General features: G+C 41.4%; 1 protein-coding gene across 6 annotated transcripts in view; it reads right to left on the reverse strand.

Moving 5' to 3' along the window:
• The window catches only part of agap1 (ArfGAP with GTPase domain, ankyrin repeat and PH domain 1), a 176,522-nt gene that overhangs the window by 38,355 nt on the left and 123,513 nt on the right, over nucleotides 1-14,654 (reverse strand). For 5 of the 6 annotated variants that reach the window (XM_014333782.2, XM_042221159.1, XM_005923040.3 and 2 more), the window contains 4 exons: nucleotides 14,421-14,525; nucleotides 8,448-8,616; nucleotides 6,244-6,408; nucleotides 3,166-3,327 (listed from right to left, as the gene is read on the reverse strand). In XM_014333782.2, the coding sequence (XP_014189268.1) occupies nucleotides 3,166-3,327; nucleotides 6,244-6,408; nucleotides 8,448-8,616; nucleotides 14,421-14,525 (601 nt within the window). The remainder of the gene's footprint in view (nucleotides 1-3,165; nucleotides 3,328-6,243; nucleotides 6,409-8,447; nucleotides 8,617-14,420; nucleotides 14,526-14,654) is intronic. The other variant, XM_005923039.3, reaches the window with a different exon arrangement.

The following is a 14,654-nucleotide window of genomic DNA, read 5'->3' on the forward strand; positions in this document are numbered from 1 at the left end:
TGAGCAAGAACGGCACAAAAGAAGTCGTAGTTTGATCCAAAAATCCAAAATATCAGAGTAGAAACACCGACGTGAACTTGGTAAGTCCTTGTCAGTACACCTATAAAACCAACAAAACCAAGACCAAGTTAAAACAGAAAACTGAAACAACTATCATAAATCCTAACCCAATAAACTATGAATGCATTAATTAAACTAAACTAGATCAAATGCTACACACTAAAAAAATGCCCTTAAAAATCAAGATAAGTGAAAATCAAAACCCATTCATGGGGTTATCCCATCCTATCCCATGGGTTTAGTCCAAATGTAAGCGTGACAGAAGTCAGAATCAATGGATGAACCAGAACTACACCAAAGATGACACGCAAGAATACCTTTAAAAAACATCTTCATGAATCTGACAAGTCCCAGTCAATACACCAATAAAACCAAGACCTGGTCAAAACAGAAAACTGAAATGCATCAGAACGGTAGTAAAACATCCTCATGAGCCATGAAGTCCAAATCCAGGTGAATACGGTGGAGCTGCAGGTCAGTGAGTCATTAAAAAGTCACGCACATTAGTCTGGCCAGAGGTCACAAAAAGCCCCATCTGAAACAAAAGATACTGGTGGGTAGAAGTATCACCATCACCACCAGGAACTTCCACTGGTGCAGCAAACTAAGGGTGAGAATCTCCGAGTGTGTGTGTTGGTGTGGTCCTACCTGGGGGAGCTCGGCCGCAGAGGGCGGTTCCCCTTCATGAATTACGCCAGGCCTCGCTCTGACATGAAGATACTTCACCCGCCCGCCCGGCGTGACAGGCGGTGAGCCAGCGGCCGGCTGAGCACGCTCAGTGCTTAATGGCTAAATTGGGAAGACTGTTACTAATCGCTTATTGAATAATGAAAGTGACACAGCTGATAAAAGATTTCAATACACTGGATTATTTATAATATTTCACTTAAGCCTCTCTGGCTGACTAATGTGGGGGCGAGATGAGGGAGTCGGGAAGCGTCTGATAACGAGTGGCGGTCAGAGGAAGTGATAATAAAACGCTTGCAGAGGGGGAAAAAAGGAGGAGGAGGAGTAAAGCATAAGGAAAACAGAGTGAAGGAGGAATGAAACAGATGAGACAAAACAACGAGGAACAAGATTAGAGGAGAAGATGGAAATGAGGACAAGAAGCAGGAGGGGAGACTGAAAACGAAAAAGGAAGCATTGAGGGTGGATGTGAGGAAATAAAGGAAAATAAAGGGATGGAAATGAGCAGAGATGAAGGCAGATGCAGCGTCAATCTGTCACTCAGACAGCCACTTGTCCTGTCAGCTGCTTGATACCTCACTGATGGAGGGACGAACATTACACATCTGCTGCTGCGCCACATCTGTTCAACGAGCTACTGTGTGTGTGTGTGTGTGTGTGTGTGTGTGTGTGTGTGTGTGTGTGTGTGTGTGTGTGTGATAAAAGATCTCGATAATTATCACAAAAACATCAATAATGGTGATAAACTGAGGAGGAATTTAGGATGGAATCAGCCAATCAGGATACAGCAGCGGGCGGAGGTCATAGATGTGTGGTGCAGAAACAGAACAGAAAGAAACACACAGGTTGATGTTTAGCAGATCTTTCTAATGTATATATTTAAGTTTAATTTGTGGTTTTTATTCATGAATGAATCCATATTTTATTCTTTTTTTTCCTTTACGCCAGCCACTTTATTAATACTAAGAATTTTCTTCTGCTGTGTTTAGTGTGAAACACTTGATATGACGCTGCTAAACAAATTAATATTGGATCCAGTCTCTCAGCAGAAACGATCAGCAACAACCCATTAAACCACAATGTAAAAGGCTTACTTTAGAGTTTTCTTGCATTCAGTTTCCTTGATCAATAAAGAAGACGTATTATTGTTCTTCTTGTCATGAACATAATACTACAGTATATAATATATATATTAAGCATGGCCCAAGTTTCAGATACTGACGTATACAAAGAAAGTCTGTGAGAAAAAGAAAGTGGGCTCGTTTCAGAGTAGAATCAAACTCCAAGGCTTAAAAGTAAAGTACGAAAACCTGCAGTTCCTCTAATGTCCACTTGAGGCTGCCTCCAAAAGTGAATCAGTCTCACATTATAAGATGTCCACATGTTCACAGCAGAATTAAGCATGTTTACAGCCTGCTACAAAAATTGTTTGGGGTTCTATGGCTACATTCCTCCTTCACAATAACTGGATGGTGAATTTTTAAAATAATTTACCGGTTTTAATTGTATTAAGGCTTAAACTTTGGAAGGGGCAATGCCACTTTGACTGACAGGTGTATAGCAACACATGTGGCTACAACTGCTGAACGGTCCCTGAATGGGACTCAAGCTAATTCAGTTGTTCTACCGACTATTAAAAACAAAAGAACCCCCCCCCCCCCACAATAAATCAAAAATCTTTAAACATAATAACAAATTTCAACATCGAATCTAACCCAAGTCCAAACATTCATAAGGAATTGCTCCTCTAACTGTCCAACAATGATCGCCAAATGGCGGATGTCTCCATGCACTTAAATGATGCCAACCTGTCATATAAGCATATACAGAAGCATATACAAAATTAGCCATTAGTTAGTAACCAGGTCTCTAATTGGCTTTTTGTAACTGTCTTTAAGATTTGTTCTGATCAACTTTAGCTTCATCAGGTTATCTGCAGCTGAATTATTACCAAAGACAATGCTTTTCATGTTTAATGTCTGCAGTATTAATATGAAAGCAGGTTTTTCAGCTGTTGTTGGATTCACTAATATGGAGTTACTGCTGTGCATGTACACACTCATTGATCCACAGACTTTACAGAGAAGAGGAAGACCAAACAGGGTGAAGAGATGAAGGGCTGAGAGAATGACAGGATGGAGAGATCCTTTCCTCATTGAGGAGGTCGAAAATCTCAGACAATCACATGACTGCGTTTCCCAGCCTAGGTCCCAAATAATCTACTAATGTCACTATGAACAAAGGTTCAGGGTTTTCTTATAGCATCAATACACAAACTTTACAAAGATAGTGGGATTTAAGATTTGAAAACTAGAAAATAAAGGTCGGGTCAGTTTTAAAGATGATGTTTTCATTTGTATTTTTTTAAAGAACTAGGCGGGGAAAGTGCGAGGCGAGGGGGAGGGGAGATGGCGTTACCTTCCGCAGTACCAGAGAGGCCGTCGGCTTTGAAGTTACTGGTGCTCTTCTTCCGCCGGTGCTTCTTGCGGTTGGCGTGCGGCGATGGCGGCGGCTCCATCTTTGGACTGGTGGTGCTGGAGATGCTGGGACTGGAGCAGACGGAGTCTCCCAGGCCTGTGTCTGCAAATTTAACCAAATAAAATCACAAATAGAACTCTACACTGTTGCCATACTGCTCACAAGTGATCAATGGGCTTCTCTCACTATAATACTGCAGGATCGTTACCCATCAGTAAAATAACTGTTGCTGTAGACTGATGCCAAATATAACTAAACAGAACTACTTGGGGGCTTTTGCTTTCTAAAGACCAAAGAGCTTTTTGGTGGGTGGAGGATAGGTCGAGGCACCCATCTTTTTCTGCAGTGTCTTAAAAGGGGAAGTTTATGGTTGTGGAGAAAAACATTTTGAGATAATTTGAGATAGTTGTAAGTTTAATACACAAGTGGCCTTTCTTGTTTTATCTGCTGAGAACTTTGGAGCTGGTTCTGGATTAAGTTTTTGACTAGTTTCATTTTGGTTTGACCTCAGCGTTTTTTGTTTTTTTAAACCTTTAACATCTTCGAGGGCTTGTCACAGTTCTCTAAATTAGTCTCAGGGTCTTGGTTCCTTCATGTTACACCAGACTTATTTCTTACACTTCATAATGGGATTATTGGGACTTTCTTTTAAACTGGTTTAAAACTGCTTTCAAAATAAATTTTCCATTGGGTTAACTTAGGTTTGGGTATGATTTTAAATTTGGTTTGGTACTGGTTTGGAAGAACTTACAAGTTTTCTGATTTAGTTTTTGAGTACCCTAAAAAAGCTTTTGCGGTTGCTATTTTTAATAACTTCTGGGTTAGTTGTGAGCCTAATTTTGGACTCTGGACCTGGCTTTGTAGTTGACTTACAGGTTATGGAGGAATTGCTTCATCAGTGGGATTAAACTGGAGTCTTTTGTCTCTTCCTGTAATTTCACACTGCTGATATTGCGATCAGGATTGTGTGAAGTCCAGGCCATCAGATACAGGACTCCCTGCTCTTCATTCTGACTCTGGCTTCAGCTCTTGATCCTGCTGCACAGTTACCTTTGATACTTCACTAATGACCTTAATATGCATGGTGGCAAAACTCTTGGGCACAGAACAGAAGCTGAGTAAATCTGAGCGCAAAACCTCACACCTCGACTGCTCTATTTTATAAGCAGAACAGTAAATGTATAACTACGTATATATAATATCCGGAATCACCACTGACGGGGTCCAAATGGATTAAAGTAAACTATACTGAATCCCGTTCCGGTCGACATGCAGGCTCAGACCTGTGGGCGAGCGAGGCTATCAGCACAGTGAGTGGAGTCTCTCTCTCTCTGCCCTCCACTCTTCACGCCGGCTGCTGACAGCTGTGACTAGCGGCGGAATAAAATAACATTCAGCTTCCATCAATATCACGGCGCGGCGGCCACACTGACACGGGCACGGTGTGTATCTGTGTGTGCAGACGGAAACACGTGTGCACACCACACACACACACAAACGTATCTTGTCGAGCGCTTGCTGGCCGGCGCATCCCCGAACGGCAGACAGCCCCAAGGACGGCCATAACTTATTTTACAATCGTTTAGTCTCAGCTCAAGTGGAAAATGTGACAACTTATCTCTGCTGACAAGATGCCATCCCCGAGCGCGCAATTAACCGCCGTGGATTAACGGCCCTCCCATCTGCAAGCCGCGCTCCATCCACGTCAAACCCCACCACCGCTGCCCCCACCCCCACAACCACCTCATCCTGCTGCACTCTCTCTCTCAGTCCAAACTCTGATTGTTTTTCTGTGGTGTATTTTCTCTCATCAACAGTTTAAACACCAGCTGCTCAGACCACACAAACCACCACAGAAGAAGAAGCAGCTGGTCCAAAGACTACAAACTTTTCTTTGTTTTATGCTCCAGAAGGTGGCGGCAAAGCACCTGTGAGCCTAATAAACCTCAAAGAAGAAGCAGAAACTGAATTTTTTTCATGAGTTTAATCTTAATTTTAGTATTTATTTATTTATTGCAGAATTTTATTTATTTTTGCATCTTTGCACTGTTTAATACAAATGTTTTAAGCAGTTTTGTAGTTATTATTAACTCTGACAGTTGATCTATGGAGGGCAGACCCCACCTAATAAAATATAAACAGGAGTATTTCGGAAATGATTGACTCTGCAGTATTTCCTCCTATTTATTTAACATGCTCAGTTTATTTACTTCTGTTTTTAATTTCCTTTCTGTATTTTTAAGATGTTATATTACTACTTATCTTTTCATTAGCTTATTTAATATGTAATATCTTTGTTTTTCTCATTTTTTTCTTCTCTACAATTATTTCCTACTATTTGGCCTCGACACTGCTTGAGAACTGAGTGATGAGTTAACACATGTAAGTCTTGACTACTCGTTTGTCCCAATTATTTTTTTAGATTTCAGATATTGCTGTAAGATCTGTAACATTTCTCAGATCTCTGACAAAAGAATTCATGACTTCATCACCATTTTTAAGGTTAATTAATATCTTACTCTTGCATAAAGTACCTTTTAAGGATCCACAGGGACCTTAAAGGAGTGCCCTTACACCTATAGAAACTGTGTGTTTGTGTTGCCCCTGGGAGCCCATTGAGAGCGTTTCACAGCTTTAAACGTTATTTGAGGAAGGCTGGAGGCCCCAAAGAAGGAGCTGCCACTCAAGCTTAACATCAGGCTCATACACAGCCTGACAGCTGTCAGTCTCAGCTTCCTGCTCTGTGTGTGTGTTTGGTTAATACTGGCGCTTTAAGTGCTACACACCTATATACACACACAGACACACACACCAACATACACACACAGACAGTCCATTAGCTTGACAAACAGTTAAGGCAGTATTAGAGGTCTGGCAGCTGGATCAATGGGAGACAAATGATAGTCCCCCTCGCGTAGCTCCACGCTGGGGCCTTCAGTCCCACCTGTGTAGCTTCTCGTGTGACCTGCGGTTTAACTCAGGATCACATGACTCTGCGTGAGCGTGCCGGTCACTGACCTGTGCTGACTCCAGAGTTGGCGATGACGGTGGCCTCGGTCCACTGATCGGCGCTGGAGACGGAGTACGAGCGCTGGTGCATCCCCTCCGTGCCGCGGCTGTTGAAGGACACCAAGCTGACGCCGCTCGCCATCTGCGACACCGACGAGCTGCTAGTCACCGAGCCTGAAACACAAAGTGGAGACCTCAATGCGGCATATAGTCAAGATTCAGATACCTGCAGTGTTCACTTATCACTCATAACTTCTGTGAGAAAAGCTGCGTTAGCTTCTCTTTAAGAAACCTCCTTCCTAACAGCTCTCTTTCCTCTGATTGGACAATGACAGGAAGCCTGACGATAGCACCATACACTGAATATACAAAGATGGGCATAGCTGTCCTTTGGTTTGTGGACTCCATCACTGGAGGAAGGTGAGTTTTTGGATTGAATTTGTCACGCTCCCCTCTACAGGCTGGGAGCAGTAACTACGGGCTCCATGTACAGTTAGCTCGGCATTCTGATCATTTTAACCAGCTGACTGAAGAAAACTGACACTTGAGCATGTTTCTTATGACCAGAGAATCACATTTAAAGCCCGTGCTGCTATTTAAGCTTCAAACGTCCCGAGCGTGGCACAGATCATCTGCAGACCTGCTCTTCCTTCCTTGGCGTGCACGCACACTCTCATTTACTTCACACAGAAACACGAGGGAGCCATAAAAGGCAGCCTCTCACGAGCCGGCTGCTTAAATCAAACCCTCGAGTCGGTGAGAGGCTGTGTGGTCCAGCAGCAGGGTGAGTCACCCCCACCCTCCTCCTCCTCATTCTCTCATTACAGCTCATTTCTTGGTGCTGGCTGAATGGAGCCAGGACTCTGATTGCATTAATATTCATGACAATAATTAGTACATGGAGTACAGCTCACTGAATATTCATGCTATTAGCTCGGGCCTCCTGCACGCGCGCATGTGTGTTTGTGTGTGAGAGAGAGATTTAAGCTTCATAAGCGCTGCTTTTATGTGTGTGTGTGTGTGTGACACGCAGGATTATGTTCCACCTTTTGTTTTACGACGTCTTCCTTCAGGTGATAAGACACGTTTGCTTCGAGGCTGAACTGCAGATTTTTCCCCTCCTCCTTTCAATCAATCTTTATTGACTCAGAACGAACAAAACAACGCTCGTGTTTATGATGTCAGAGCGAGAGCGGCGATTAGAAGCACAATTAGGAAACAAGTGTGTTGATGACGGGCTAATCGCTGCTGAGTGGAGGCGAGACTTCATGTTCACTCCTTTATGTTTCCATATTTCAGCTCATTTTTATTACATCATTTCAATAACGCTGATTCAGATTTTCCGTTATTTAACACAACGCTTTTACCTCCAAACACGTTGTTGGTTTCTACGTGTGAACGCTGACAGTTACATTTAAGCCTTTCAAAGACACTTTTAGAAAATAAATGCGAATTTCTTTTTCTTTAGGTTAGTTTGTGTCAATAGAAATCTCAGTTTTAATCATTCTCCCAATAACAGTAGGAGAAATGTGAAAACCTATTGTTGTTATGGTATCATTTTACAAGAAATAGAAGATTTGTACCCCGCCTCTCGCCCTATGACAGCTGGGATAGGCTCCAGCGCCCCCCGCGACCCTGAAAAGGATAAGCGGAAGCGAATGGATGGATAGAAGATTTGGATGTTTAAAATAAAATGAGACATCTAAAAGCATGAACATGGAGTTTAAACAGGTATCTTACTTAATTACAGTGATTAATAATAATTTCACAAATTAACCATTAAACCTGGATATCCACATGAAAATTGACGTAAAGACTCGTTACTTTAAACTATAACAAATGGACTTCCTGATTGGATGTTTGATAGCAGGAGTGAATATTTTTGAAAACGTAAGTTGCAATAAACTAAATAGAAAACTTTTATTTCGAAAACCAGAAGATTTAAATGCCTCCTGGTAAATTCCTTATAAGTAATTATGGCTTTTGTTTTGAAAAATTAGATACGTTAGAGCATGCACTTCTAGATGATGAATTCTGATTATTGTAAACGGGTGTTCAGCAGTAAAAAAAAAAAATGTTGAATTTCAGGTAAATCATTGCCGTCCAATCACAGAGGAGGAGGGGTGTGACAAAGATTACCTCCCTTATACCTATGGCTGAAAGGTTTGAAGGACTGATACAGACGCTCTCAGGTGTCAGTTTGCAGGCCTCACCTGAAGTCTGTCCGAGCTGCAGGCTGCTCATGTCCTTCGTCAGGCCGTTGGTTTTGGGGCTCGGCATGGCGGCGCAGGTGGATACGGCGCGCGGTGGCCTCTTCCCCGGGACCTTCACTGTGGTCCTGAGCAGGTCGATTTCCTTCCCGTGGACGTTCTGCATGTAGTCCTGACAAACAGAAGGCAGCATTCAAACTTTATTGTGTTGAAGTCCCGTAATCTTTAAACCTACATGAATCTCAAACCCATTTTTATTCGTACGAGTATTCAGACATTTTACAACCGTTTAAACCAGAGAAAGCATTTTAAACATGTAATTACATGCAATCATTGACCAAGCAGGCCCACTGACAGCAAACAAACACATGGGACAACACTTAGAGCACAAAACACAAAGCAAGTAAAATGAAGTGTGCGTGTAAGCGATCTCATCAACACGAGTGGGATTATTTGGGATAATAAACCTCCCAAATCCGTCAAACATACAATGAAAACAAAGCAACACTAATCCCTTAAAGCGGCACTGAAGTGGCCCAACACTCGGACTCTGATTGGCTCTGCCCGTTCGCCAATGTGCCTGAAACAAGAGCGACCACTGTCAGGGGCCTCGGCAGCCCCCCTAGCGAGGAGCCCCCCTCCGGTCCAGACCGGATGGATCAGACAAGAAGTGGTGTTTAATGACGAACGAGAGGCGCTTGTTAAATCCACCCCCACCTCTCTGACGGTGGCAGAGAATCAGTGGTGACCCAAGAGAAGCACGGCACCTTGGGAGGTCGGCCTCCTCTTCAGGATCAAGGTGGTGATGAGAAACAAAGCTTGTGGATTAAAAAGAGAGTCTGATATATATATTTTTAAGACATAGAGAAGGGAAATAAGTGTTGGTTTGGAGAAGAAGGCTATTACAAGTATATATATTTTTTTCTATCTGAAGAAAAAATAATTATTTCACATTCTTAACCATTACAAAGAACTATCTAATGGATCCAGATGTTCCATAGCAGGACAATGAGTCGAGAACATCCAGCCAGTGAACCTCTACAAATTTAAAAATGTGTATAAAACCAAGCCCCAACTATAAAACAGGACAAAACAAGTCCAGATCAACCCAAAGTGATTCCCAATCCAAGCTAATAAATGAGTCTAAATGTAGGTCAAAACAGCCACAAAAATGGTTCAAAGCAAACTTTATAAAACCAGTTTAAAATATGTCCAAACCAATCAAGGTCAAAACCAGACAAAAGCAAAGCAATAAAAGCCAAAACAAACTATTTAAAACTAAGATAAAACCAAAGGGAAACACCGAACCTAAAAACACTCCAAAGACGTACCCAAAGCCAAGTACAAAACCAAGTGGGAGTTTGTCTAAATAGTGTCCAAAAACATAACCCAAAATCAGTCCAACGTAACGACTGAAATCCAACCTCAGAGCAGATACCTGATCTAAGCAACATGAAGTTATTTTGATTTACCTGAAAAAAAGAAAAACTGAGCCACAACTTCCTGCATCGCCTCCTTTTCACTATTTATGAATGTCGAAAAATTGTAATAAGCCATAAGACGATAACCTGTTCCAGTGTATTCTGGCAAATACCAAACCCTCTTTCACTTTCCACTTGGATTCCTCACCTAAACTCAACCAAAGCTTGACACCAACTAATAAAGTTTCTTATTTTTCCCCATTTTTGTCAATGTTGTGTTCATCTCTGACACACTACAGCTTTCATTAAAGCTGCGCCGCTCTATACAGTTGAAGTAATTACTGTTAAATGCAAACTGTTCATGGCATTATTTCAGAAAGCATCCTCGGTTTGCTGTTATTGCACAGACTTGGATAATAATGCACACATTTATAACACACGCACACTCTTTCAGTGTTTCCCGCCTCCCTCTGGCAGCTCGGCTGACAAAAGGCCAATTCAAAGCCAAGTGCTCTCGACGGTGTCTTAACAAGCCACTGGAGAGCCCTCGAGCCAGGGGCCCGCTGGGTAAACCCTCCACACACACACAAATGCGCACACACTCACACACACACACCCCTCCGACAGATTGACCGAGGTAATTGAGTCTCCATTTGCATCTGAGAGCTTTCATCATCGGCCCGATCGTCCACACCACGCAGCGGCGTCCAGGACGGATGTGTGTATCGACCAAACAAACCGACAGCAGGTGGTGACGAGTGTGTGTGTGTGAGAGGACGAGAACATGTTGTCAGCTTATGAACGCGGAAGAAAGAAAGTGTATTTAAGAGTGTGTGTGTGTTTGCGTGCAGTCAGTATAAATGGACGCATTAACAGCAGCATCAGTGTGAAAAATGCAACATGAACTGAGAGCTGGATACTGCTGACGCCAAAGGAAACATGAATCCATAAAGAGCGAACTACTTCACAACACGATCGATGGGTAAACAGACGACAGCAGATAAAGGAGAAGAAGAAGAAGCTCTGCGATCAGACTGAAAATGTGGAGAAAGTGATGAAGGTGCAGAGATGACAGGTACAAAACCTAATTTAATAACAGTTACAAAGACAAGTACAAAGTTGCTCCATAACTAGCCCGAACAGGTCCAAAACCAGGTCAGAACCAAATGCACAACCCAGACTAAACATGTCCAAAACAAAGTCACAAACCAAGTCTAAAAAGTAGGCTGAACAGGTCTAAAACTAGGTCCCAAACAAAATCTAAACATGTCCAAAACCAGGTCAGAAAGAAGTGCAAAGGCTAGCCTAAACACGTCCACGTTGAAACCCATGTATAAAAATCGGTGCAATACCAAGTACAAAGTCAAAAACAAAACCACCTTAAATAAGTTTAAAACTAAGCCTAGGACCTACCTGAACGAGCCCAAAACCAGGTCAGAAACAAGTGTCAAAAAACCTGAAGAGATCTATAATCCATGTTCAAACCTAAAGCCTAAACGAACTTAAACACATTACATAACAGGTTTTTATGGTTTGTGTTATAAATTACATCTGTTGATATGCAAACTGTAAATGTACATTGCTTTTAATGCAAAATTATCTCAATGGACAGAAAACTGTAGTGTCTTCAAGTTATTATCTAAAGACTAAAAACTGAACTTGCATTTAAGATTCACTGAAGTTAGAACTTTCTATTCTAATTCTAATCAATTATTACTTTTACTGCTGGATTTCGTTTTGAACATTTGGATTTGGGATGTTTAAAAATGAATGTTTTAAGACCATCTTGGTTTCTATCTTGTGTTCACTCAGCGTTGGTTAGCTCTTTGCCTTAGTTTCAGGCTTATGAACACAAAAAAAAGAAAAGAAAAACTGACTTCTAATCATTCTTTCTTGCACAAGAGTTTCTAAAAAATCTCTGCTCTTAAGTGCTCTTAACAACTCTCACTGCTCAGAGTCACATCGTGACAAGAGGCGATTAATTACTCTCGCCTTTTGTTGGCCTGATCTTCTCCTCTTTAGACTTTTTCTTGGCAATTAGGTGGCATCTATTGCCATCCACTTAATTAGCGGCATTAATGTGATTTCTTTGCACATAGTCGGGCAATTAGTGGTGCTGATTGAGTTTCATTCGATTAGCCTCCGCAAACACGTTAATTGACGCCGGAGCTGCAGATGCAAAGCATTCAGGAAAACCTGGCTTTTGGTGCTGGAGGGGGTTTGTGTGTGTTGATGTGTTAAGTGATGAGTTTTAACACTAATTTACTGCATCAGCTGCTCTAATGGCTGATGGACGTGTGCAGTTTGGTGAAGTGTGGATATGTCTGAGCAAATCATTTGTGATTTAATGTTTCTGCAGATAAAACCAATAGTCAATTAGTCAAGAACAGCATAACAATAATCTGCAACTTCTAAAATGCACTAATCATTGTTCATTTAGGTCATTTTTCAACCTAAAACAAATATTTTCAGGTTCTAAGATCGTTTTTTGTCTGTCGGTGGGTTAAAACAAGAAAATCCAGGCAACATGGAGGGGACCTTTCATGCTTTTCTGATCAGCTATGCACAAAACAAGCCATCCGTTGTCAAACAAAACAATCTGAATCCTGAAGAGATCAAACATGATGTCCAAGCAACCCTGAATCAGTGAAATGAAGGCTAAAACCAGTTCAAATAAGTCCAAAAAACCATCCAAAACACATAATTACTGAGCAGAGACCAACAAGAATGAAAAGAACGCGAGCATACTCCTAAATTACAATGTTTCTAAATCAGATGTCTATAGAGTCCTTTACTCATTTTTTCCACAGTATTTTTCACTCCCATCTCTTGTGGTGACCCCAGCATTATCAAGTGGTCAATCAACTGTTTTCCAACCGCTCCATCCACCCCAACCTTATCCTGTCACCTCCAGTGCAGTTCATACATGTATTCCTTTATTGATTCAAAGCAAAAATATCGCCGCTTCATAAGAGATACAGTGGTCCCTCGCTAAAACGCGGTTCACCTTTAGCAGCATTGCTGTTTCGTGGATTTTTTTTGTGCAATTTTGCATTTTTTTTCCTTTTCTTTTTTTTTTACAGCACATTGTGTCCTGATTGGCTGTAGACCATTGTCAATCAATCTCATGCCGTCTCTCCTGTACAGTACAGAATGCGTCCAGCTGGATAAATTTCTTCGTAGTGTGACTCTGAAGTGCTGTACTGTATGTTTGTAAGTTTTCCCCCAACAAACACAATCATGTTGACAAAACGTTTTGCACCATCAAAAGCAACCGTGGGTGGTTTCATTCTATAATACTGAACTTATTATTCTACGAAGGTTTGAACTTTGAGTGTTTAAATAAGAGAGAAAAGTGTGAAAATATTCGTGCCTGTCTGAGAAAAGTGTATAAAGTGTGTAGTGAGGAGTTTTGTAGCCTTAACACATGTATAATAATTGTAAAATAAACTTGGCTACTTCGCGGATTTCACCTTGCGCGGGCTATTTTTAGAACGTGACTCCCGCAATAAACGAGGGACCACTGTAAACAGTATTTTTAAAAAATAATCAATAAATTTCATTTATGTTTAGTTTAGAATTTGCGATTTTTAGCTTCTAAATATGTGAAATTGGCTTCCTTTCTTTGTTATTTAAAACAGTTTCAGAAAATTCTTCCAGTTTTCGACTGATGAACAGATTAATTAAGCCACTTTAAAACACAATCTTGAACTGAAGAATGCCCACATGGAAAATACGATCAATGTAATTAAAGAAAATTATGAATACATTTTCACAACAAGTAAGTAAGAAAACAAAGTAACCGTATTAACACTATTACACACTGAAATGCTTTTTGTGTTCATTTTTATGATCAAATTTGTGATTTTGTAAAGCATCTTTTTGCACAAAACAACTATGTCTACATTTTAACATAAAAGAAAAAGAAGTCAAAATAAAACAAATTGATATGCACTTGTGGCCAAAATTCTTTGAAAACAAAAAAAACAAAGACAAAAAAACGTTAATTACACAACAAAAATGTGGCAAAAACCTATCAGAAGCAATACATCTAATCTGACTTCAGACTGAGCAAGAGGACAGAGAGAAAATGAGCAGCAGACAGAGTGAAAGACACAAAAAAGTGTGTGTGTGTGTGTGTGTGTGTGTGTGTGTGTGTGTGTGGTGCGTGAGAATAATAAGCAGGTCGGGGGCAGGATATTGTGCCAACAGGGCAGAGAGCTGGGGCAATTAGCAGAGACATTACAGATGATATTCACATCATCAGCGCCGACGTGGGCAAACAGATGACGAGTCCTAATTAATACACAAGCCATCAACACCACACACACACACACACACACACACACACACACAGCTACCTACTCACCCTCACACACACACACACACACACCACACACACACACACACACACACACACACACACACACACACTTGCAGGGGAGAGATGAAGAGCAGCAGATAGATGGAGGTCAGTGCAGGCTGGCAGAGCGCTGCAGTCTAATAAGCATTCACAGTGGCTGTATGTGTTTGTGCAATTGTGTATGTGTCTTACGTGTAGGCTCGGGTGATAGGTGAGCAGACCGTTGTCACACAACGTCACGTACTTCTTCTTCCACTCCTTGTTGAGGGATTTACCGCTCCTCTTCAGCAGCATGCCCTGCAGAAAACACACAGATAAACACACACTGTCAGCACACGCCTTTCAATGCAGCTGTGCACTTTGAACATAAACAGCATCATCATCTGCAAAAGAAATTTCTGAACTCCACTATGATAATCCGCAGCC

The sequence above is a fragment of the Haplochromis burtoni genome, unplaced genomic scaffold (genome assembly GCF_018398535.1).
Source record: "Haplochromis burtoni strain Fernald_Lab_line unplaced genomic scaffold, NCSU_Asbu1 Contig_61, whole genome shotgun sequence".
NCBI classification, from domain to species: domain Eukaryota; kingdom Metazoa; phylum Chordata; class Actinopteri; order Cichliformes; family Cichlidae; genus Haplochromis; species Haplochromis burtoni.